Consider the following 25,178-nt stretch of genomic DNA (forward strand, 5'->3'; position numbering starts at 1 on the left):
GATGGCAGCAATGTCCCAGAGCCTTCCAAGTGCCCTGGGGACCCAGTGCTGGGGAATCACCCTCACGGGGATCCACAGCAGACAGGACAAATCACCCCTCATGCTCACAGGCCCCAGACTGCAGTGGGGATCCCAGTGTTGCTCTTTTTAGGAATCTGCTCACCTTGGTGCCCTGATCCACGGCCTGTGCAGCCATCAGTGCCGCTGCCTTGGTCCTGGCCCTCTGTGCCTGTGAAGAGGATGAGACCCATGAGAGGTCTGGTGCCCCTGGTGCTGCCCCTCTGACAGCCAGCCATGGCTCTGGAGGAGAAACTGAGCTTCCCTCTGCTCCTCTGGAGAGGATCTCCCCGAGAGCTGTGGGGACAGGCAAGCCGTGGGATCAGTGTGTGGAGTCTGCTGGCTCCTGGTGCGGGATGAGGCAGGGTCAGCTGAGATCCTGCCCTGCTCAGCCAGGAATGCCTCGGCCAAGGGCACCTGGCTGCCAGGCTCCCAGGGATCAGCCTCCCCTGGCAGTGCCAGCTGGCACGGGGCAGCCTTGCCCTTGCCCAGCTCTGGAGCACTGTGGCACTTCCAGGCTGGGAATATTTGGCTGTGTAACAGTCCTCTGCATTATCCTGCTGTTGCAGGCAGCAAAACTCCTCCCCTGGCTTTCACAACACACTTCCACAGCAAAGGCTGACAGTGCAGGGATGATGCCAAGGGAAAGAGCAGTGGCATGGATGTGGAGGTGACAGGGATGAGGGGGCTCCGTGGTGCCACACACCAGGAGCAGCATCTCCACAGGCCCAAGGCATGGAGTAGAGAGAATGTGGCAATCCTGATGTTTGGAGACTTGGCAAAGATGAGTGTTTCGAGGAAGGGCAAGGAGATCTGCTCATCTCAGCACTTCCAAATTCCCCACAGCTGCTGCCTCCCTGCACTTTCCACCTTCTCAGCGGATCAGCTGCCAAGTGCCCTGACATGCTGGGGTTTGCTGGTTTTTGCCAGAGCACAATGAAACACTTTGGAAGGGCACCTGGATATTTTTTTGGCAGCTAAAAGGAGGTTAAGCAACCCACTAGAATTTGATAATGTCACTAGAATAATTAAGAATATAATCTCCTCGATAGCAGCCCAAGGGTGGGGCTGTTTGCTTCCATTCACACTGTGAATGGAAGCTGGGGAGATGCAAGAAGCTCCCTGCTCCACCCGAGGGAACTCCCAAGGGAGCACCAGAGGGACCCAGTGAAGGGAATTAACTCAGCCTTTCCCAGAGGGAGACAGGAGGGAGGCTCCTCTGGACAGGGAAAGGTAAGGAACAACTATTTCTTCCTTGACTGGCAAGTGTTGAAAAGCCCAAGCCCAGACAGCAGGACCTTGGGCAAGCAAACACAGCTGGGCTGGTGTTAATCTGCTCCCCTTGGAAGGGAGTGCCAGCTTCCAAAATCACTGTTTCCCAGGATATGAACTCTGTTACAGCCATATGAACCCAGCTCTTTTCCTCCAGGCCACTGGGCTCCGGGAATGCCAAATGTCTGACATGATCAGGAGAGCCAGGACACTTGGAGGCCACAATCCCCACCCTGGGGCAGGTGCAGCAAAGCAGCTTCAGCACAGATGTCTCACCTGCAGCTCTGGCAGAGGATGTGGAGTCCCTCTGGAATGGGGACTCAGAAAGCCCCACTGGATGCCCGTATCTTGCAGCAAAGCCCCTGGGCCATCCCCACCAGGCTGCTGGGGGAGTGACCAGGGGGCTGTGGGCACAGGGGCTGCCCCAGGCCGTGCCCAGGTGCTGTAACTCCTGCCCAGGAGCGGCCCTTGCCCGGCCCAGGTGCTGGAATGTCGCACCAGCAGCTTTGTTGGGGGGAGGTTCTCAAACACACGGAATCCTTCTTTAATGGCAAAATCCCAAGCCAGATCAGCCACAAACTCTGTGTCCTTGGGGCTGCTGTCACCTGGAACTGGCCTCCCTGGGGACAAGAGAACGGGACACTTGTTTGGAAAAGTCTGTGTTACGTAGTCACATCCCCAACAGCATCACAGCATCACCTGCCCTCCTCTGGGCCAGCCCAGCAGGACTTGGGGAAATTCCTCTCTAAGGGATGTGAAAATAACATCAGATTTAATTCTGATAAAGGCTCCAAGGCCACACCTGCTGTGTGCAGAGCACTGAGAGCTCTCATCACCTCCCTGTGAGTTCCTTGGCAAAGGCTGGTGCTGAGCTAGAAGGTCTGAGAGCTCCATCTGTAGGACACAGCTCTGGGCTCCCAACTTTGGCCTCTGCTCAGTTCTCCCAGGAAAGGAAAGACCCCAGAGCACAAGCAGCAGGCAGGAAAGGCCTGTGCTGAGCAGGGAGGCAGCTCTGTGCCCCTGGGTGTGCCCTGGTCAGGACACAGCTGGCCTGGTTGGGCTCCTCACCTGCCAGGGAGCCACGGTGACGTCCCTGCAGCATCACAGCCAGGCGGAAAAAGGCAAAGGCCAGGTAGAAATTCCAGTTCTCCGGGCGCTCCACTCCCATGTGGCCACAGTACATCTGGGAATACTCCTCTGCCGTGGGAATCCCCAGGTGCCCCAAGTCACACTTCCTCAAGCCTGGAAGATGGGAAGAGGTACCAGGGAGTCAGCTGCCAGAGCAGCTCAGAGCTCCCATGGGACGGTGAGAGCCTTGTGGCACAGCCAGGCCCTTCCATGGAGACGCCTGCACCCTCCAGGACCTGCAGGGCTGCAGTGCTGGCTCCGTATGGAACTCTGGGGTTTGTGTCCCAAAATGCACATGGGGCAGTTCTCCTGGTTAGGGGGAAACTGTGACTGACAGAGATCCCTCCTAAATGATGGGACCTCTCTGTTTAACCCTGTATTTTTATTTTTAACAAGTGTATAACTCAGTGCACATACCAGACCTGATCTGCTTCACAAACTTTCCCACCCAAAAGAGTTGCCCAGCTTCCCAGCTGGAGTAAGAGGGAAAACAGTGCAAACCCAGAGCCCTTTCCAGCGGCACTGAGCCCCACTGCCAGCTGAGCTGCTTGGGCAGGAGCTGATCTGTTCTGAACTCTGGTTCCTCTGTGTGTGCCAAAGGTGACTGTGTCCCCTCTGTACCTCTGCGAGCACCAAAGTGGGCTGGCAGGAAGAAGCTCATACAGTTATTCGCCAAATCACACATGGGATCTCCTAGAGTGGCAAACTTCCAGCCCAGCACAGCAAGGACTTCTGGCCTGTCTGGATGAAAGACCAGGTGGTCCATCCTGTATCAGAGGGAAAAAGAGATCAGAAAAGTCTCCAGAAGAGGGAAAAATCCCAGTGCTCAGCAGCAGTAGGTGCTTTCAGTGCTCTTCACTCTCTTCAAAAATTGCTGAGTCCTTTGGAAGGCAGCACAAAGTGAAACATTAATTTCTGCAAGCAGAGGATGGAGGTTACTCAATATTGAACTCTCTGGTTAATAATGCACTAAACTGTGCTTTGGAGAATGAAACCAAGTTAGTCAGAGCCTCAGGTTAGGGCTGATTCCTGAGTATTGCAGGAAGAGCTGATGATCCTCCAGTGTTAGATCAGCATTTGCAGCTGCTGGATGAAGAAACTCAGTCTCATTCCCTGAGGATGCTGACCCTGACCCAAAACCCAGCTTTCAGGCTGCTCTGAAGCTGCTGCCCCAGCCCAATCAGCACCTTTTGGAGTTTGGGGGTCATTTTACACTCAATCCTTGTTTCCTGCCTGGGATGTGCTCCAGGGCAGTACCTGAAATCACCGTGCACCAATGTTGTCTTCTGGGATTCAGGAAAATGCAGAGGCAGCCACTGGATGAGCCTCTCCATTGCTGGGATCACGTGAGTTTCCACAGCTCGATACTGCTTTGTCCAGGTCTCAACCTGCTGCTGGATGTAATTTCCTGGAACAGAGGAACACAGGCTCCCAGGGAAAGGCACAAAGAGACTTCAAAAGGGACACAGAAAAAGTCAAACAGCCAAGCAGATCCCAGTACAGAACCCTGATTTAAGCTCCAAGAATTTAACTGCAATTTTCAGGGGTCTCATATATTCTTAACTGGGCACTGGATTTAATAGTCAGGTGGAAAGAATCCAATCCTGGACAAAAATTTCTCCACCAGCTCCAGGAAACTGAGCTATCTCTGCAGAGGGACTGGAGGGGATGCTGGGGAGGTTTGGTCAGAGACGGCAGCAAAGAGTGGGCAGAGATGGCACCGAACGTGGCAGGAAGCTCTGGGAGGTAGCACAACTTTGGGAACTCGTGGGAAACCTGGATTGGAAGAGCTCTTCACACCCTCCCACCACACCTGGGGATTCAGACTCTGGTCTTCACTTCTCATCTTCACTTTCCCCCCTGCCCCCAGTTTGGTCCATCCCTTGAAATGCTGACACCCAGGAGAAGGAAGCATGCAGAGGCTCCTCTCACCGTGCTCCCCGAGCTCCTGCAGCTTGGCTGCTCTGAGGTCCAGGCTGTGGATCCTGGCCAGGACACGTGCCATGGCCCCGTACCAGGCCCCGCGCCGGCGCGGCGGCACCGCGGGCAGGGACGCGGCGCGGTGGATGTGGCCAGCACAGTGCTCCAGCAGGTAGAAAGGAGTGCCAAGGATGCTGGGGAAGCAAACTGGGATGTGTGGGGCTGAAGTCAATCCTGCTACAACACCCCAAATCTCACCTGCACCTTGAACGCACCCCCCAGGCCTCACCTGTGGGCAGGTGACGAGCAGCCCCGGCAGCACTTGGGCGCTCACTGCAGCCCAGCTCAGGCTGCCTGTGGCCATGGCTGTGGCGTGCTCAGCCCTGGCCCCTCCAGACCCCACAGCTGAGCTTGGAGCCAGCTCCAGCAGCAGCTGCTCCCTGCAGTGGGTGTGAGCTGGGCTGTCGGGCTGCTCACAAACACCAGGAGCAGCGGGCACACATCGAGCTGCAGTGCACACACTGAGTCCTGAGACCTGAGCAGGCTGCAGGCCTGAGGGCTGTCCTCTCACAGGTTTGCTGCTGTCACTGAGGTCTGGCAGCTGGAAAAATCCTTTCTTTATTGCAAACCTGAGCACTCTGAGTCAGCAGGAAGCCCTACAATATTGCTTTATAAGTGCTTTTCAAAGAGAGTTTTTGGATTAATTGCTAAAATGGGACATACCTAAACCAAACCAAATAAAAGTGATTCTGTTCTTTGAACTTCTAGAGGCTCCTCCAGCCCCACACTGCACAAATGTTCATTAGATCAGAGCACTTTGTGAGCTCTGGTTCCTTCATCTCTGTGGAATCTCTGTGCAGTTTCAAGCACAGAGTGAAAGCTGAGGGACAGGATTACCTTCTGTCCTCACAGAGAGCAAGCACAGGGGGCACAGGAACACCAGCCTCAGCCAGAGCCTTCAGGACCCTGCCAGGGAAGGAGAGAGATGCAAGGGAATCAGTCCTGGAATTGCTGTGTTGGAGGCACCATATCACTGTGCTCAGCTTTAAATACACTAAGAAAATGTGCCTGGGGGGAGGTGAAAGGAGCACACCCACATCTTCCCATGGCCCAGAGCCCCCAGACCTATCCCACACTCTGGAAAACAAGAGGTGGTCACAAAGGATCCTCCCCATGTGTTCTGCTCCTCTGGCACAGCAAACTGCAGCAGGACCCCCCCTCACCTGTATTCCCTTGGGACAGAAGGGCCTGAGGGGCCTGAGGGAGGCTCCTCCTCCTTCTTCAGCACCAGCAAACGACCTCCAAACTTCACCAAATAGCTCCGGGTGGACTCTCCGTGGTCAAACTGCCGTAACTCCAGTGGGGCTGGGAGTTGGGAGCAGAGGGTCAGCACTTCTCCAGGTTTTCCATCCCCTTCCTGCACCTGGGGTTGAGATCTCACTCTGTGTCCCAAACCCCTGGGGAACATGGCAGTAGCTCACAGATGCCTCACAGGACAGGAATATTCCTGGCATCTCTTTGGTCACTTGTGCTCAAACTGGAATGGCTGTGCTGTTTGCTTGGAAATTATGAGCCTTTCCTTAATATTATTTTTCAGTCCCGATGTCATAGGAAAAAGCCAATAGCTCCAGAATATCCAGGTTTTCTGATGGAAGAGCCAAACCCACTGCAATACCTGATGGGTGGGCAACAAGAACATCTCCAAGGTACTTTTGCAGACGATCCTTTGGGATTTCCATGCCTGGTCTCACTGAACGAGTATAGGGAACAAACCCTTTCAAAGGAAATCCCAGATGGGTTTCCAGCTCTTTGAGTGCTGCTTCTGGATCATCAACCTGAAACCAGGAGGGAGAACGTAGCACTGGGTGACAGACAGAAGACAAAATTTCCCGGGAAAGAGAGAGCCCTGCATGGTTGGAATGCATTTATCTGTGAGTCCATCAGCACTGATCCACTGACACACAGGAATTCGTGGGTCATTCCCTGCCAACACAGAGCTTCCCACCTTTACTCTGCCCTGGAGAGACCTGTGATGGTGGCACAGGCACTGTGAGCGTGGGCTGGGATAAGAGCTGGAATTCCCTGCGTGCAGTCCAGGGGAGTGGAGGTCACTCTTGCCACCAGTCCCACTCTTGCCCTTTTCCCAATGGTCCCCAAAGTAAAACCCCTGTGCTCACTGACCCCAAAGCCTGGGGGTAACCTGTCAGTCCCCAGCTGACTCATCCATGAGACCTCAGAGTTTCTGGGAATTCATTAACTGGGGCTCATTTTCTGCTGTGCTTGTCTCAACTATATGGATGGGGCTGTTTCTCCAATAGGGAACAGAGGAACAGGAATGAGGAGAGACTTCCTTGAGTTTACACAGGGTTTGGAGCCATGAATGAAACAGCCCAGAGCAGATTTTGCCAGTGATCCCTGCTTTAACCCCACCACATCCTGCAGGGACAAGCACCGGCTGGAACAAAAGACTTGGCAAGAGTCGGCCACAGCCACTTGGAAATCCTGAGCTGCTCAAACCAAACAGCTTCTGGACCCAAAATCCATCCCCAGATCCCACCCTGGCTGTGTCACTTTGTACCTTCACTGTTTTCATGCCAAGCTGGGCTGCTGCCTTCAGGTTCTGGCTGCTGCTGTCCAGCAGGATGGATTCCTGGGGCTGGACACCCAGGCGCTCCAAGCACAGCTTGTAGATCCCAGGATTTGGCCTGGGCATCCCTTCCTGATGTGATTCAACCATCTACAGCAACAACAGATGGAATATGCATGAGTCTGCTGTGACCACAAACATCTGGGCAGTGCTGGAAATGGAGATGGGTGGGTGGGAAAGAGACTGCCTAATTAACATGAGAAATACAGGATGTGGAGCTGGGTATACTGTGGTTCCAGGACTGTGTGGGTGCCAAATGCTCTGGCCATGGCTCCTCAGCTCAAATCAGCCAAACAGGATGAGCCAGTCCTTGGATGGAAGATATCCAATGAGATGTCCCAATGTGGGAGACCAAACTGGTCCCAGACCAGTTGTTAAGTGCTGTCCAAGGAAGCTTTGGATGGCAGCACCTTCCAAAGGCTCTGGAAAAGCAGCATCCTGACCACTGCACCCACCAGCCACCCCAAAGCCACCTCCACAGCAGCTGTGTTGACCATAACCATCCCCCTAAAATCTGGATCAAAAAAGCATTGACTCAGTGTCTGAACACTCCCACTGCCCTCACAACCATGAACAATCCAAGCAGCCTTTCCCCTGCTCTGGTAACACTCCAGGAACAGCAATGAATCCATAGGATGGATATAAAGCCAACACTAATGGAAACCCACATTCAATTATTTTTCCCCCACTAATTGCTGTGCAGGGCTGCTGCTCCTGCTCCAGGAGCAGCACACACTGGAGAGGCCGTGGCTACTGGAGCCTTGAGGTTCATGTGTCATCTAAATCTGCTAATCTGTGTCATCTCTGCAAAGGTGAAGTGTGCTGGGAAAGGAGACTCTGCTGGGAGAGGAGCATCTGCTCCTCATCTCACACAGGTCAGCATGTAAGGTCAGCTTACTCTTTTAAAGCTTATTCTTGTCTGTTTGTTTTAAAGCAGGCAGGACACTGAATAATAACATTTATTTCTAGCCTGGTGTTCCAGCTTCCAAGTCCTCTGTCTCCATTGCTGCCTGTGCCAGTTACACAGAGACTCGTGGTTGTGTGGGCACTTTGCAGTGGATTTGCAAATGTCACTCCAAGTGCCTACAAGGAATTGTGTCAGGAAATGTTTTCCCAGGCTGATGTCAACCAAAGCTTGCTGCTGCTCATCTGCTACCTGCATCTAAAGAATTTCAGTTGCTGCTGTCACAGATGGAGGATCCCATTTGGGATCCATCCAGACTTACCACATCGAAGTGCTGCTGGTCCAGGGGCAGGAGCCCCTCTCCATCCCCCAGGCACAAGCTGTGGCTCAGCAGAGCTGTCTTAAGCCCTTCAGCCCGGATACACTGAGCTGCTTCTGCCATTATGGGGAGCTGTTTTATCATCTCCTTTCGGATTAAATCCCAGAGAAAGGAGTGCACTGGAACACGGACATTTGCCTGAGAAACAGAGGAACCCCAAGAGTGATAATGGGCCAGAAATGGGGTGAAAATATGCGTGGTTGGGTAGGTAGGTTGCCTGATCATCTTATCTTGCTGTCCTGCTTCCTCTGGCAGCAGAAGGCAGGCAGGGAATCTCTCAGCTAAACTGCTTTGCCCAAATAAACAAATGTTCTCACATTCCTAATTCTGCAGCAGAGATAAAGGGCTGATTTTGGGAAAGAGAAATCGCTGGGACTGCCTGCCATGCGATCAAGGCAGCTGACAGCTCAGCAGGTGGGAAAGGAATCTGCATTTTAGACTGAGATGTTTAAAAAAGACTTTATTCCGGTAGGAAATTAAAGCAAATTAATCTGCCTGCCCTGCCCAGGCACCAGGATAATGGTGAAAATCTGCCCTGCTCCAACAGCTGTGCTTCCTAGATGGACAATCCAGACCCTTCAACCACAGAATTTCTTTTTAAACCTCCTCTTTCCTCACTGGACCTGTTTCCATGCAGTCAGGAAGCACAAGGAGAGCAGGGGGGAGTTGGCTTACAATCTCAAAGCACTGCTGTCCCAGCTCCTGCAGGAACTCCACAGCTGTCAGCTCTCCCCTGGAATACTGGAGAGAGAGGCTGCTCTCCCCTCCAGACAGTGCAGCTTGCTGGATGGTGCCGGCTGGAATGCAGCTCCGGGCTTCCCAGTCTGCATGGAGAACAGCCAGGAAAGAGCATCAGCAGACTGAGAAATCAGCTGGGAGTCCCTCCGAGGCTGATACAGGGCCCAGCACTGTGAGAATGCTGTGCTGCACTGGGGTGATTGACACAGCACAGAGGGAAGAGTTTGGGCATTCCGGGAACTGCAGCACCTCATCCCTGTTTTCAGTGTGGAGAATTCCTAATGTTGCTGGAGAACTGCACCAGCCTTGGGTGGTATCAGGTGGTGGCACTACAGGACAATTTTGTTACCAGGGGTTTCAGGGTGGTCACTGTTACCTCTGTGACTTTAGATGGCACAACAGGTCCCACCACCACAAGTTCTTGGGTGTCTCACCAGAGGCAGCTGAAAGAGGCACCTGAAATTTACCTTCCCTCCATGCACAGGAACAAGAGGAGCTCTGGTGACCAGGGACCAGATCAGGAGAAGGGCTGGAGCTGTGCCAGGGCTCAGTTAGGCTGAAATATCAGGGAAAGGTTCTTCCCCCACAGGGTGCTGGCACTGCCCAGGATCCCCAGGGAATGAGACGGCCCCAAGGCTGCTAGAGCTCTGGGTGAATTTGGACACTGCTCTCAGGGACAGGGTAAGGATTGCAGGGCCAGGAATGGATGATGATCCTTGTGGGTCCCTCCCAGCTCAGGGATTGTGTGGGATCAGGAGTGGGAATACACACCTGTGGCTGTCCTGTGAGGGGCTGGGAGCAGCACCCCACTCTCCTCAAAGACCACGGCTTTGTAAGAGAACCCTCTGCACTGCTGCGGGAGCCGCCGCATCCCGGCACACAGAAGGTTCTGGGCACGGGCAGCGCTCCTCAGGTACATGCTGGGAGCCAGGCAGGGCCAGGGAAACTCACACCTCAGCCGGGGAGAGGCTGGAGCACAACAGCAGAACTACAGGAGAAACGGTTATTTATGCACACAGAATAATATAATTGTTAGTGTTGGAGAAAACTCCATCAAATCCAATCTCCCCATGTCCACCAAACCCTTGGGCTCAGACCCACCTCTGCTGGAGCTCTGAACACTTCCAGGGGTGGTGGCTCCACCCTGGGCAGCCACTCCAGTGTTCCAGATGGGGTTCTATACCTGCACCCCTTCAAGTGCTGGGATAGTGGGATTGCTCATCACTAACACACACTAATTACTGATCATAATCAGTGGTGGCAGCTCTGCTCCCAGGGAACAAGGGACACAACCAGGTGACAGGGCCTTGAGGCGTGCCAGGGGAGGTTCAGGTTGGACATCAGGAGGAATTCCTTCCTGGAAAGGGTGGTCAGGGATTGGAACTGCCCAGGGAGGTTTGGCATCCCCATCCCTGGAGGTGTCCAAGGAAGGCCTGGGCATGGCACCGGGTGCTCTGTGTTGGTGACAAGGTGGGGACGGGTCAGGGGCTGGACTCCATCATCCGGGGGTCCCTTCCCTCAGGACCGATGATCCCGGGGGTTTCTCCCCTCAGGGATCCAGGGGGGTCTCTCCCCTCAGGACGATGATCCCCGGGGTCTCTCCCCTCAGGACCGACGATCCCGGGGGTCCCTTCCCTCAGGACCGATGATCCAGGGGGGGTTTCTCCCCTCAGGACCGACGATCCCGGGGTCTCTCCCCTCAGGACGATGATCCCGGGGTCTCTCCCCTCAGGACCGACGATCCCGGGGGTCCCTTCCCTCAGGACCGACGATCCCCGGGGTTTCTCCCCCGTCAGGACCGATGATCCCCGGGGTTTCTCCCCTCAGGACCGACGATCCCGGGGTCTGCCCCCTCAGGCTCCCGCTCTCGCGAGAACGTACCTCGAACTCTCGCGAGAAGCAGCGGCCGCCCCTCGCAGCCCCCCGCGCGCTGCCGCCGCGGCCGTCGCCTGTCACGTCACGGAGCGGTGACGTCACGGGGTCAGAGGGGAAAGGTGCGGGAGGCGGAAGCGGCGCCGCTCCCGGTCCCGGTCCCGTCCCGGTGGCCCCGCGGAGCCCATGAGCGTGTCCCTGGTCGTGATCCGGCTGGAGCTGGCCGGGACCTCCCCGCTGCCCGCGGGCTTCGCCTACAGCGCGGCCGGTGGGTTCCCCCCGCCGGGGCCACGGGCGGGGCGCGGGGCAGCGCGGCCGGGCCCGCCCCGCACCGCGCAGCTGCCGGCGGGGCCGCGGCTCCGCGCCCCGTCCCAACGCCTGCTTTGTCCCCGCAGCTCCGGACATGGCAGCGGAGAGCAGCGGCGCGGCCCCCGCCGCCGTGCCCGCCTGCCTGCAGGGGAAGGGCCCCGGGGAGCGGGCGGCCATCCTGCACCAGCACCTGGGCCGCAGGGAGATGACCGACGTGATCATCGAGACCATCCAGCCGCGGGCAGGTACCGGCCGCGGGCACCGGGCGCGGTTCGGGCTCGCCGGTGGCGGCCCCGTGGTGGAGGAGAGTGTCCCGGTGCTGTCACCGGGCAGGCAGGGCGGGGAGCGCGGGTGATGTGGGGTTTGCGGGGCCGGAGCGGGCCCCGCAGTTTGGGAAACAAGCTGGGAAGTTCAGGGATGTGCGGGGGGCACAGCCCGGGCACTCCCGTGGGCACAGCCCGGGCACTCCCGTGGGCACAGCCCGGGCACTCCCGTGGGCACAGCCCGGGCATTCCCGTGGGCACAGCCCGGGCATTCCCGTGGGCACTGCCCGGGCACTCCCGTGGGCACTGCCCGCTGAGCTCATCCCGATCCGCAGCTCCTCCCGAGGGGCAGCCCCGAGCTCTGGGACAGGACCCAGGGAACGGCTGGGGCTGTGTCAGGGGATTGAGGTTGGAGATCAGGGAAAGGTTTTGGGCACTGCCCAGGGAATTGGGCACGGCCCTGAGGCTGCCAGAGCTCTGGGAGAGTTCGGCCAAAGCTCCAGGCTGGGATTGTTGGGGTGTCTGTGCAGGGCCAGGGGCTGCACTGGGTGATCCCGGTGCTCCCTTCCCCTCACTAAAGGGGAAATTTTGCCCTTGTGGAAGATGAAGCACAAGCTGCCATGGAGGGAAGAAAATCCTCGGAGGCTGCATCAGCTGAGGACAAAACTAAACAGGAGGATCAAAGCAAGGAGTGTGAGGCTGCTCCAGACTCGCCTTCCAAGCAGCTCCCAGACCAGATTTCCTTCTTCAGCGGGAACCCCTCGGTCGAAATCGTTCATGGAATTATGCACCTGTACAAAACAAAGTAAGAATTCCTGATTCATGCCAGCTCAGGTGGGAATGGGAGGGTGAGTTGGCCACCCTGGGGCTGTGGCTCCTGAGTTTGGACAAACAGGAAGGGTGACTCCTTCCTGGGAATGCAGAGAGTGGCTGGTGTTAATGGTGGGGCTTGGGGCTGTGGGTGACACCCGTGACAGCTGTGGGTGACACTGGGGGTGTTGAAGGTGAGAGTGTAAGACAAACACAGATAAAAAAAAAAAAAAAAAAAGACATTTGAAAGCAGCTTTCCAAGGGATCCCACAGCTACATAGTGATCTCTGGGGCCTTAGTCTGGGAGCTGTGTGAGGCAGGAGGTCTCATGCTGTATTCCAGGGATTCCAATTCCACACCACTCCCCTATAATTGTGTGAGATCTCCCATTTCAGGTCTTCCTGAAAGAAAGGAGACCAGAAGCCACCAAATGGACATTGGCAATAGTAACAAACATTGCTCAGTTGTTCTAGGAATAGTGCTGAGCATCTGGGGCTTGCCAACTTCAGCTGTTTTTGTAAAAAACAGGTGTCAAACTATTCCTGGCAAATCCCACTGTTCTTGGAGCTGCCCAGGCTCATCCTTGGCTAAAGGATGTCTGTTTGTGGTCACTCACTACATCCCCTTCTTCCTCCTCACCGATGACAAAAGAGGGTTGAAGTTTGACAGCAGAGTTGCTGTGACTGTGTGCCCAGCTGTGCATCCAGCTGTGTGTCCAGCTGTGCCCTGCCCCAGGAGGTGAGGCACAGCTGTGTCCCTGCTGTGTCCCCAGCAAGATGACGTCCCTGAAGGAGGACGTGCGACGCAGTGCCATGCTCTGCATCCTCACTGTCCCCGCCACCATGACCAGCCACGACCTCATGAAGTTTGTGGCCTCCTTCTACGAAGTGATTGAGCACATGAAGATCATCAGAGACTCCACCCCAAACCAGTACATGGTGCTCATCAAGTTCAGCTCCCAGGTAAGGTGCTTCCAGCATTGCTTGGCTGCAGGAATGTCACACCAAGTCACTGATCTGGAGGCTTGGGTGGCTTCACTGGGCAGCCCTGAGCCAGGCTTGCACTCACCCATGGAGAAACAGCCCTGTCCTCCTTCCCAGAGTGTTCCTGGGACTGCTGAGATAGTCCCACACCTGGAAGCAGTGGATGCCCTGTTCTGGCTGTCCTGTTCTTTTGGCAGGATATTTATTAAAAATCAGTCCACTTCCAGAGTTCTCTGCTATCTATCAGCTTGTTCAGAGTCTTGTGCTGTGCTGAACAGAAAACACACAGCCAGGGGAGCTCCCTTTGTTTTAAGAAAGGCTTTTCCTGCTTTTCTGAGGAGCTGGATGGTCTCACAGCCACTACCAGTGTGGAAAGAACAGAACCCCCCCAATCTGAGAGCCTGGGGGTGAATTGGTACCCAGATAACAGTTTGCTCTTCAGCCCCTTGACTGGACTTTAAATTCCCCCTCAGGTTCCTGTCCTTTCACTTGGACATTCTCTTCTCCCAGCTGCACATGATTTATTTTGGGGTTCAGGGGGAGGTTTCCCCCAGCTGTGAATTCTGCCTGAGAGATTTCCCCAAGCCCTTTGTGCAGATGGAGGATTTGTGTGAGTTTTGTGCTAATTGCAGTCGTTACAAAGATGGTTTTACATCTCTTGTTCCATTAAATTACTCAGAAATATTTAGTGCTAACCAGCCTTGCAGCAAATCCCTAAACTTTTGCTCAGTTTACCCTGAAATTCCTGTTTCTCAGGCAATTCCCTGAAGCTCTGTTGACCCCTAATAGCTGTGCCTGCAGGTAGCAAAACAAATCTCCAGGTTCTTTATGATCCTGCCTGGAATCACCAGGAGAGTGAGAATGTGGCATTCAGCTGATTGTTGGTTGTGGAGAAAGGGTTTGGGGAGCTCCTGAGGGAGAGGAGATGATGGATTTGGCAGGGTTTGGGTCGGTTCTGCCTCTTTTGCCCTGGAAAGTGCCTGGACTGTGAGTGGGGAATGGATTCTGCCCCACAGTTAAACTGACACCAACCTGCAACGTGGCCCCCTTACATTTTTGCAGAGACTGAATTTGCTTTGCAAATGCCCTGAAATTGCCAAAAAAGGGTAAAACAGGTGCTGAAGGGGAATCCCCAATGCCTGCTGAGTGCTCCAATGTCAGTCTCACTACCCTGAACTTCACTTGTGTCTTCCAGAGGTGATGCCAAACCCAGTACCAAAATGCCGTGCCTGGAGCTGGCTGAACCCCGCTCTGGTGTTCCAGGGAAAAAGGGAGGATATGGGAGGTTTCTCCACCTCTCCCTTGGGTGGGTGAGCTGGGATTTTTCTCTTTGTAACCAGTTTCCCCTGCTCTGTGCCCAGGCTGATGCAGACAGTTTCTACATGGCCTGCAATGGCCGTCAGTTCAACTCCATCGAGGAGGACGTTTGCCAGCTTGTCTATGTGGAAAGGGCTGAAGTCTTCAAGTCAGAAGATGTAAGTTTGGTTTGGTTTTTTAGCCCTGCACTTCAGAAGGTTTTAACAGGATTTTTAAAGAATAAACAGCAAAAATGCCTTAATACATCATCCCCCACCTCCATTTCCCATTCCGGTGGTCCTTGGAAGAGTTTGTGTGGTGACTCCATGGACTTTGTGCCTCAGCTGTGACCTAAACTTGCCCTGGGTTATAATTTAGGGAATCCACAGAGCACAGTGGGGCTGGTTGCCCTGGCTGTGGCCTGTTGAATGTTTAGGATCACTTACTTATGCAGTAAATTCCCAACTACCTTGTGGCCTCACAGCATTCCTGTGTCATGGTTTTGAACCCTGGTGCCAGCAGTGGTGGGAAGTTGGAGTTAATTGCTGGTGCTGGGAAAGTGCTGAGCAGTTTCTCTATGCTTGGTGCTTGCAGGGGGCCAGCCTGCCCGTGATGGACCTGACAGAGCTGCCCAAGTGCACCGTGTGCCTGGAGAGGATGGACGAGTCTGTGAACGGGATCCTCACCACGCTGTGCAACCACAGCTTCCACAGCCAGTGCCTGCAGCGCTGGGAGGACACCACGTGAGAGCCTGGGCTTTATTTCCACCTCTGAGGCCCTGCTTGCAGTGCTGGGGGTTATGCTGACAAAGCTCTGCTCATCACTGTGGAGGCAGGAATTACTGCAAGTCCTAATGCTCAGTTTTTCCCATTAAGGGGCTCCCAGAGAAAAATCTCCCCGCCAAAAGTAATTGAACAATGATTCCCAGGGGCCTCGCTGCTGAGGCAGGGAGGGAGTTGTAGAGGAATGCTGATGATTTCAAAATATTCCAGGAGAAAAGTGCTGGGCTAAACAGGCCTGGCTGCACACACAGCCCTGCTTCACTCAGCCTTGGCAGCTGGGCCAGGCCCTTGGCATTGCAGATGGATCTGCTCCTGCCTGGAGCCCTGCAGCCTCCTCTCCTACCTGCATGCTGGGAGGGGAGGAAGAGGAGGTGTGCAGGGGCACACTGGGAAGAAGAAAGGATGATGACAAGATGGCTCAGCAGATCAGGCAGGGGAGGCTCCTGTTGTTCCATGTGAGCAATGGGAAGTCGTGTTCCTGGCACAGGGAGACCCTCCATGGCACTGGGCAGGCTGGGGGCTGGACCTGTGTCTGTCCTTAAAGCAGTCCTTGCTGCCACTGATCCTTTCCTCTTGGCGCTCCCAGCTTCCCAAATCCCTGTGGAGAGGGATTTTGGTGCACCTGGAGCCCCCAAGTGCTGCTGTCAGCTGTGTGTGTTTGCTGGACACTTTGCTGGTTTGCTGCACCTCAGGCAGGCACAGACACTGCAGCAGGAGGCTGCAGATCCTCCCTGCTATCCCAATTCCTGGATTCTCTGATGGAATGTGAGGAAGAATGTAGCTCTCTGTGATCTATCACTCCCAAGGAAGAGTAACAGAACTCAGTGAGATTAATCAGATTTGGAGCTGTGCAGGCTGAAGGGTTGCTTTGCTCCATAAATCCAAGCCAGTGGAAATTTGGGGCAGTGGAGCATAGCCAGCGCAGGAGCAAGATCCCAAATAGCCATTAAATATGGAATATACAATTTAAGCAGAACTTATGCTCCCAGTCTAAAGAAATGACAAAGGAAACCTCTGTTCTCCTTGCTCAGGCACCACGGAGGCTGCAGGTGCCTGAATTTGAATAGGAACTGACTGCAGCCCAGTTGTCTCTTCCCTGGGAGATTTCTGGGGCTTACCCAGCAGCTAATGAAAAATACATAAACAGACCTGGCAGCAACATGCAGCCTCAGTCATCTCATTCCTGAGCTGAGCTGCTGCTGCTCCAGGGCTGGACACAGCTTCCTCCTGGTCTGGGGTGTTCTGTCTTTGTGGCAGCACTGAGGGAGTTGCAAAAGAGATGAAAGGTCTGGATCTTCCTGCTGCTGATTCTTTTGGGGTACAGTTATGGGATGTTCTTCCTGGGAGAGCTGAGATTGAATTGTTCAGGTTGGGGTGGGATTGAAGCATCTCCTCAGGGTTGTTTTAAGGACTGAGGAGTGTTTGCAGAATGTCACTTGGCTGTCCCCAGCAGTGTGTAGTTCCAATGCCTCAGTGTGTAGCTTCTGTGTAAACCCCTTGGACTGCACCAAAACCAAAATCCAGGTGAAGTGGCTTTGGGAGAACTGTTCTTTGTTCTGTCACCAGCTTAAATCAGTAACTTTGTGTAGAATGCATTCAGGTAGGGTAAACGTGAGCTCATGGGTGAACATTCTGCTGCACAAAGCATTTCCCTGGCGCTCTCTGGCTCTTTTCAATGACTGGAATGTGAAGATGTTGCTCCCTGTGTCTCATGACATTCTTGTTGCCCTCCAGGTGTCCTGTGTGCAGGTACTGCCAGACTCCAGAGCCCGTGGAAGAGAACAAGTGTTTTGAGTGTGGAGTTCAAGAAGTAAGTAGGTGGGTGGAAGGTGAGATCTGGCCTAGATGTGACTGCACAGCTGCTTGGGTTGCTTTGGGGCTTATTCTTGGGCTGATTTTGGGCTGGTTTTACCAGCCAGTGGGGTATCAGCTTTCCTTTTGAACTGCATCAGTGCTGGGAAGGGATGTCACCTCACAGGTTTCCTGTTCTGATGAATCTCTGTGGTTTATTTGAAAGATCAGTGCGACAGCAGGGAGCAAAACCAGCCTGATGGTGGTGGCCCTTCCAGTCTGTGCCCTGCAGAGCTTGCTGAGATCCCTCATTCCTTAGCCAAGGCCACTCTCCCATCTGGGTGGGATTTATCCATCCCCTGCAGGGGTGTAACTGCCTTTGATGGGCAGAGCCCCCTTCTCCTTGGCCTTCCAGCTGAGGGGGGAGTGGGAAAGCAAACACTGCTCACTCCTGAGGCTGAGACCGGAGTGGGGGGTGGGTCGGGGTGCTGCTGCCCCCAGAGCTGCCCCCCCAGAACTGCCCTTTGTGTTGCAGAACCTGTGGATCTGTCTGATCTGCGGGCACATCGGCTGCGGGCGCTACGTGAGCCGCCACGCCTACAAGCACTTTGAGGAGACGCAGCACACGTACGCCATGCAGCTCACCAACCACCGCGTCTGGGACTACGCCGGGGGTGAGCCTGAGCCCTGGGCACGGGGCTCCGCGAGCCACGGGCTGCTGGGCTAACCCCTGACTGTGGGGAGCAGCCATCTCTGCTCTAACAGCAGCTTCTTGGGGCTGGAGGAAGGGGAAAGTGATTCTGTCACAAACTGAGGCGGTCCCTGGAATGTTTGTTATTCCTTTTCCATCATATCCCATAAGGTATTTTTTCCAAATACTCCATAAGGTAGCTGGGAAGAATCTGCTGAAGAGAAAGTGCATGTGGTGTTGGCTTTGTGCCTCGCTGAGGGGCAGGGTCTGGGTGGTTTAATTGTGCTCCATGACTGGGGTTCCTCAGATCTCAGTGCCCATGATTTTTTCTCCCCAGACAATTATGTCCATCGGCTGGTGGCAAGCAAAACTGATGGCAAGCTAGTTCAGTACGAGTGTGAGGGGGATATGTGCCAGGAGGAGAAAATTGATGCCTTACAATTAGAGGTAAATATTTTCACTCGTTGGACACTGCGTTGTGGAAATGTTTCCAACCCCACCGCAACCACGGTTCAATCCCATCAGCTGAGGCAGCAGATCTGCTTTCAGCCTGGAATTGTCTTCAGGCAGGAGCAGGATGGGTTTACAGCTTTTTTTTTTTTTTTTTTTTTTTTAATCATTTTTTTTAAGCCTCTCCCTGGCTCTGCAGAGCCGATGCAGCGCAGTGTGAGCTGGCTGCAGTGTCGTCCTGTGGTCACTGGTGATTGAAGCAGAGCTGCTTGTGCTGCTGCAAACAGGGGGCACTGGAGGGAGGAGAGGGGCTGAGTCACTCCCCAGACCTTTCCTAGTGGATCTGTGGCTTGGGTTCAGAGCCATGACCCGTGTGGAACTGTCATTTTGGGTGCTTTAGCTCCCAAACTGAACGAGGATGCAGGAATCCACAGCTGTGTGCTCACCTTGGCGAGCACAGAGTGCTGACAGTCTGATGCCAGCCCTGTTCTGTTCCCTTCCCTTGAACAGATAATGATTTATTTATTTTTTGTACCTGTTGCCCAGCTTCTCCTAACTAAAGGAGAGGAGCTTGAAATGCCTGCTTCACTGAGCAGCCACTGCAGCACGATTTCAGCCGCATTAGACACGAGGGTTTGTGAGGAGGAACAGCCCACAGAGACCAGACTGGAGGAGCTCGTTGCTCACATAAATATTTGGTTGCTTTTCAGTGAATTTTCTGATTAACACTTGGATGTCAAAACAGCTAATTTTAACCCTTTTTTTTTCTGTGAGGTGGTTGCTCGAAGCATGTAAGATCTCTGTCTAATGAGATTGAAATATTTCAAGAGAGAATTAATTTGGCAGTGTTTTGGCACTCGGAAATTACTGAGAGTGATCAAGGCTCTGTGCATGTTTAATTCTCTAGTGAATGCCTAATTTGATGCTTATTAGCCTGATGAAAAGGAGTAATCACCTTTTTCAACCTTCTCATGACTCATTTGCAGAAGCAAAAGGGAAAAGATGGGATGTAGGGCACAGATCCTTGTTCAGATACCAAAATGACATTGGAATGGGCCATACATGTCGGAGAAGAGTAATTGGGAATGGTTACAGAGAGCTGAGGGTGCTCTCCCAGAAATCTCCTTACAGGAAAACTGGATATGTGCATTGATCCTACTGCACTGGAGTTTGGGGTGTGGATGGGAAGTCTTCCCCTCACCCTTTGGGATCTCAGACTCTCAGGACAGGGATGGGTGGTGCTTTATTTTCCTGTGGACATTTATTGCTATTCCCATGAAAAATCTGTCTCCTTAAACAAGTCTTGGTTTGATACTTTCACTTGATCCTTGTTGTGCTCTAAAGGTTTTCCTTAATTAAAAAAAAAAAATTAAAAAAAAATATACTTGATTGGGAAATCAAACTGGTGAAAGCCATCAGCTGGATCTGCAGCAGGGCTGTGTGTCCAGAACCTCCTGATTTCATCTGGTTCAATTGACTTGTGGATTGGAACTCTTAGGGCTCCTTAACCAGCAGGGCCACCCTGACTGCTGTGTCTCTGTGTTTGCAGTATTCCTATTTGCTGACGAGCCAGCTGGAATCCCAGAGGATCTATTGGGAAAACAAGATTGTCCGGATCGAGAAGGACACGGCTGAAGAGGTGAGCTCTGCCCTGGGCCTCTGGGAAGGGTCCTGGCCCTGCTCAATGGGAGGAGAAGGAGCTGCTGCATCCCTGGCTGAGCCTGGGCGCCGCCTGCCGCAGCCTGCTCCGCTCCCAGCTGGGAAAATTGGCTCCAAGATGGATCTGTCCCTTGTCTGGCTGCTCCCAGGGAGCAATTTGCTGCTCAGTGGTGCAGAAGCAGGTAGATTGCCACAGAGATTGCAGCTTGATTTAAATGTGCTGCTGGGGAAATGCAGCAGTGGTGGAAGGCAGCGCGTGGTGCTGCAGGATCCCGGAGCCATCCGTCTCTCCGACACGGATCTCCAGGGAATGTTGGTGGAGCAGAGACAATATGACTTTAATTTGCTTGGCTGCAGAAGGTGGAACTGTCTCTCTGCTCCAAATGCATATTGATTTGCCCTTTCTTTTTGATCCCTTTTCTCTCCTCATCACCCTTTGGGAAAAGTTCAGAGTCTCCTCCTATAAAGCATCCTGCAGGCAGGGCTGCTTCAAAATGTCACCACGAAAAATCCAGGGAGGATATTCTACTGCTTTTTTACTCGACATAGATCCTTTCAACCAGGTTTAAAGTGAGTCAGGATTTAGAATTAAGTCCTAAACTTTCTTCAGGACTTCTAATTAACCATTGAAGTGTCTGCAATTAAGTAAAAATAGAAATTGTGACTGTTGAAATGGTAGTCATTGACCTTGTCCTAAAGAACAGTCCCAGGAATCCTATGGAGGGCCTTATAAAAGAAAAATATATATCAAAAATAATCTTGCAGGTGGCCAGGAGACACAATCCTCAAAGCAGCTTCAGAATAAAACTACTCTGATCCCTGCTCCAAACATGGTTTCACATTTAAAGATCCCAATAATTTTATCCATGGCACTTGCTCCATGTAAGTCATGTCTGGATTAGTGCCACCATGCAGTGTATTCCATTATCAGTGCTCAGGCTGCTTCCCCAAATTAACCATCAGCAGCACCAGCATTCCCTGATGAGGACTGGAAGGCTCCAAACCTGCTCTGCATCCTTGTATGCTGACACTGACATTAGTCCAGACTGCTCCTTTAATGGAAAGCATTTTCCATTAAATTCCTGCCCCACTGCCTGTGAGCATGCTGGAGGCACCAACAGAAGCGAAACAAGAATTCCTGACTCTGAATTTCCTTTAAATCTCACGCTGGAGGTTTGACACCTGGAGAAGGAGAGCTTGGCTTTCTCCAGGAGCAGCAGCTGGAATGGGGCAGCAGAGGGAAGAGGAAGGCCATGGCCAGGGGATGTTTGTGTTTGTGGGAGGGAAATATTGGTGTCAGTGGGTCAGTGCCTTATGACAGCACTGCTGAGTCAGCCCCTGCTCATCTTCACACTCATTCTCTGAGGTTTAGCTTAAAATGAGCAAAAACCCAGCCTTGTAATACCTTGAGGTGGAAATCTGAGTTTGCTGATGGATCCAGAACCACGACAGAGTGGCCAAAGGAATGCTGGATGCAGGCAGGAAGAAGTTAAGGAGCTGCTGCAGCTTTTGGCAGTGCCTGGCACGGCTCTGCAGCCGGAGTTGCTGTTCTGTGGGAGCAGCTTCCACGGCAACGTGGCTCCTTGGGAGGCTGGGATCCCAGGGTAACACGGGGGGTCCTCACCAGAACAAAGCCTTGGCTCCAAGCTTTCCTTACCTGGGGAGAGGAATCGGTCAAAGTCTGGAAACAGCTCTGGAAAATAAGTGTCCTGACGAAAGGGCAGCGGACTTTGAGCTTTAGGAAATGCCCCTGTGTTTGTTTTTACAGATTAACAACATGAAGACCAAATTTAAAGAGACCATTGAGAAGTGTGACAGTCTGGAACAGCGGCTCAATGACTTGCTCAAAGAAAAGCAGTCAGTGGAGAGGAAGTGGGTACCACTGCCAGGTTTAGTTCCATGCAGCCATTAAAACACCGTGCACTGACATCCAAAAAGAAAAAAAAAAACCCTGCTATTCCTGGGTTTTGAGCTGTTTAAGCTGCAATACTGAGAACATGGCTTGCTTTAAAAAAAGCTCAGATTTCTGTAGGTGTTCACAAATGGGAAGTGTCTGAGTGAGCCCAGCTTTGGGGCCATGAGCTCCCTTTCCACGCTCTGCATGTTTGGCATTCAGGGATCCTTCCTCTCCCTGCTCCGAGGGAGTTGCCAGCCTGTTCTGCCCTTGGTGGGTGCATCCAAAGGGATGAAAGGCAGCTCAGCAGGGGCATCACCCAGCACTGAGGAAAACACAGATCTTGGGAAGACCTTGGAGGAAAGATGTCAAGCCTGGGAATTGTGGATCCATGCGATCCTTGGGTGGGACTGTGTTCCTGTTCCTCCCAGCCCAGGGCCTGTCCAGCAGTCCTGGCTGGAGCAGGGAGCACAGGCACCAAGCTCCTGCAGCTCACCTTCCTGAGTGGGAAACGGGCAGAGGAGGGTGCCAGCAAACTGCCAGGACAAAAGCAGAGTTGTTGGGAGCAGGAAGCCCTGTCTGTGAATCACAAGGCTGATACCTTTATGGGAGCATCTTCCTTCCCAGTGAAGTGGGATTTTGAGGGTCTTAGTGCCCCTGACTGCCCTCAGCTCTCTCAGGGTGCCTTGTAATCCTGTGCCCTTTCTGGCACCCATTTCAAAAGCTGCAGATGTGCGTCCAAGGTCAGTTCCATCTCCCAGGATGGAACTGTGCTGTTGGCATTTGGCATGAGATGGAATTGTTTGGCCTGGGGAGGATTTCAGAGTCTTCTTGTATTGCCTCCCCTTGCCCATCTGTTCTGGAAAACCAAATTCCAGGTGGTGTTGGTGGGCTGGAGGTCAGTTATCCAGTGAAAAGGCTGAGGTGGTGTTTGGTCTGGGTGGGCAGTGCTGCTCTCCTGACTCCTGCTTCTCCCTGCAAGGTGTTCCCAGCTGAACAACAAAGTGGTAAAACTCTCCAACGAGCTGAAGGAGGAGCAGGAACTGAACAAGTGCTTGCGAGCAAACCAGGCCTTGCTGCAGAACAAACTGAAGGAGGAGGAGAGGGTGTTGAAGGAAACCTGTGAGCAGAAGGACCTGCAGATCTCCGAGATCCAGGAGCAGCTGAGGGATGTCATGTTCTACCTGGAGACACAGCAGAAAATCAACCACCTCCCAGCTGAGACCCGCCAGGAGATTCAGGAAGGACAGATCAACATTGCAGTGGCATCTTCTGCCAGCTCCTCCACGGCTGGCACGGGCAAACCTTCCTCCAGGAGAGGCCGTGGCAAGAGAGGGAAATGAGACCAGGAATTCTCTGCTCCCACCCTGGAACTGCCTGTGCCAGCAGCAGGCCAGGCTCACCTCGGGACTCGGGCTGGGGACAACCAGCTCAGTAAAGCTCAGCTAGAAATTGTCTCCAGAGCTGCTCATAAAACTGGCTGCCAGTCGGTGGAGGTGTCTGTGGTATTTAAAAGCATTTCACTGCACTATTTAGCTGTTTTTAGGCAGATCTTGGTGACCATTTTGCCTTCCCTCCTTTTCAGAGCCCCTCCTGTCATGCATTTGACTTCCTTGGAGAGTGTTTTGGGGTGGGGGGGTGTGGGGTGTGTCCATGTCCAACATCCCATTCCCTGCAGGGGTGCTGTAGAGCAGGCTCAGCCCGGTGTGTAAGGCTTCTCCAGTTCTCCTGGATTAAAAGCATTCTCAAGAAGTAATTTAATAAACAGTGTAAATTAGGTTATATACATCTCCTTTTTGTATGTGCAGTCCTGACACTGCAGAACTGCCTGTGCAGGAGTAGAGCTGTAGTGTGGAAAGAAAAAGGAGTGAGGTGTGGAAAATAAACCATCTTAGTGGTGTAAGAAACCAGGCAAGTCCTAAAGGCCAATGGTCTGGAAATTTCTCTTAATTTTAAAGGTGGCCTTTGAGAGGCCAGTGCTTGCTGTGCTGCCTGTGGGGCAGAAAGGGTGGAAGTTTTGTGTTCTGGATGCTGTTTAATGTGGTTATTTTAGAGGTATTTCTATAAATTAAGTAGAGTCATCTGCGAGTTGGGGAACACATTCCCAGCGTCCTGGAGTGGGCTGCATGTGTGTCCCCTGCCTGAGCTGCACTGGCAGTGCTGGTGGAAGCTGCAGAGCTGTTCTCCTCAGAGCCAGGTGAGGAGAGGGACAAGCACAGCCTTTTCCAGACTCTTCCCACATTCCCGGAGCTGCTGTCCCCCCACTGGATCCTCAGCAGGAGCTGCAGCTCTTGGTTCCAGTTCCTGTGCTCACCAAAACGTGGCACTATCCACAGCCTCAGCTGGCAAAACTTCTGTGTGACTTGCCCCAAAGGGACACAGGACCTGGAAGGGAATTTTGTGCACAAATCTACTTTGGTTTGGGTTTTTTGTTGGCTTTCACTTAGAATCTAAGACTCGATGCTCTGGGGTGGGAAGTTTTCCCCCGGAGAAGTGACTGTCCTGGTTGCTGTTGTGCTCAGAATCAGAGCATTTAAAGGCTGATCTTTTGTTAAAAATGGCAGGGGAGTCCCCAGTTGTCTTCCCAGGCCACAGGATGATCCTGATCCTTGTTGGAACAATCATGACCTTAGTTTGGAGCACTGAAACAGCTCTGGCTGAGCAGGTCCAGCCTGGAACACAGGCATGAAACAGCCAGTCCTTTATTGCTAGAAGTTGTTCTTTTTTTGGCCCATTGAAAGGGACAAGTCCCAGTCCCTGGAATGACCCTGGGAAGGCGGGTGGTTCTCATCCGTTTCCTGGCTGCATGGACAGAGAGAGTTGAACTTCCTCACTGGAATTACAGGGCTGTTAGTGCACTCTGGGCATCCCCTGCTTGGGTTTGGAGATCTGCCCCCACCACCTGGAACTTGGACCTTTTTCTGACTTTGTAGCAGGAATGTACACTCACTTTTCCAGTGTGTGGATTGTACTACCAGGCCTCTGCCTTCTGTAAATGACTCTAAGGACCTCGAGATGTACAGCACAGCTTGCTCTCCTAGAGAAACTATTTTATTTAAGATATATTTTTACACCATTAAGATCCTCTGACCTTTTGCTGAAGGCTTGCTTTGTGCAGAACACTAAAGATGCTGTACTATATCTTGGAATTCATTTTCAAAAAATGTGATGGAAAATTAAACCAGCGTGCAGTTCTTTCTGTGTGTGTGTTCCACTGGAGGGGAGGGAGGAGGTTATTTTGGAAGTCTGATAGTTTTTAACTCAAAGAGAAAGCTGTCCAAATGAGCTCTTGGCTTCTTTGGGCTTGGAAAGTTGGGCCCAGCTGAGCTGATA

The 25,178-nt window shown here is 53.1% G+C and overlaps 2 protein-coding genes across 2 annotated transcripts; one reads left to right on the top strand and one right to left on the bottom strand.

The window, feature by feature from the left end:
• Window positions 1-101: 101 nt before the first annotated feature.
• ACAD10 (acyl-CoA dehydrogenase family member 10) lies at window positions 102-11,046 on the bottom strand. Its single transcript, XM_077787230.1, is given in 15 exon segments — window positions 102-229; window positions 1,606-1,725; window positions 1,727-1,949; window positions 2,398-2,571; window positions 3,079-3,224; window positions 3,715-3,865; window positions 4,390-4,571; window positions 5,275-5,388; window positions 5,601-5,742; window positions 6,053-6,212; window positions 6,956-7,114; window positions 8,251-8,445; window positions 8,983-9,131; window positions 9,817-10,033; window positions 10,927-11,046. Coding segments are annotated over 13 exon segments (2,019 nt in total). The 5' UTR covers window positions 9,965-10,033; window positions 10,927-11,046; the 3' UTR covers window positions 102-229; window positions 1,606-1,649.
• BRAP (BRCA1 associated protein) lies at window positions 11,039-25,040 on the top strand. Its single transcript, XM_021544652.2, has 12 exons — window positions 11,039-11,185; window positions 11,313-11,471; window positions 12,093-12,294; window positions 13,072-13,261; window positions 14,644-14,757; window positions 15,173-15,321; window positions 17,095-17,170; window positions 17,687-17,825; window positions 18,180-18,289; window positions 19,842-19,931; window positions 21,720-21,823; window positions 22,828-25,040. Exons 1-12 carry the CDS (start codon window positions 11,104-11,106, stop codon window positions 23,186-23,188), a joined length of 1,776 nt encoding a protein of 591 aa, XP_021400327.2. The 5' UTR covers window positions 11,039-11,103; the 3' UTR covers window positions 23,189-25,040.
• Window positions 25,041-25,178: the final 138 nt, after the last annotated feature.

Source organism: Lonchura striata, chromosome 18 (assembly GCF_046129695.1).
Source record: "Lonchura striata isolate bLonStr1 chromosome 18, bLonStr1.mat, whole genome shotgun sequence".
In the NCBI taxonomy this organism is placed as follows: domain Eukaryota; kingdom Metazoa; phylum Chordata; class Aves; order Passeriformes; family Estrildidae; genus Lonchura; species Lonchura striata.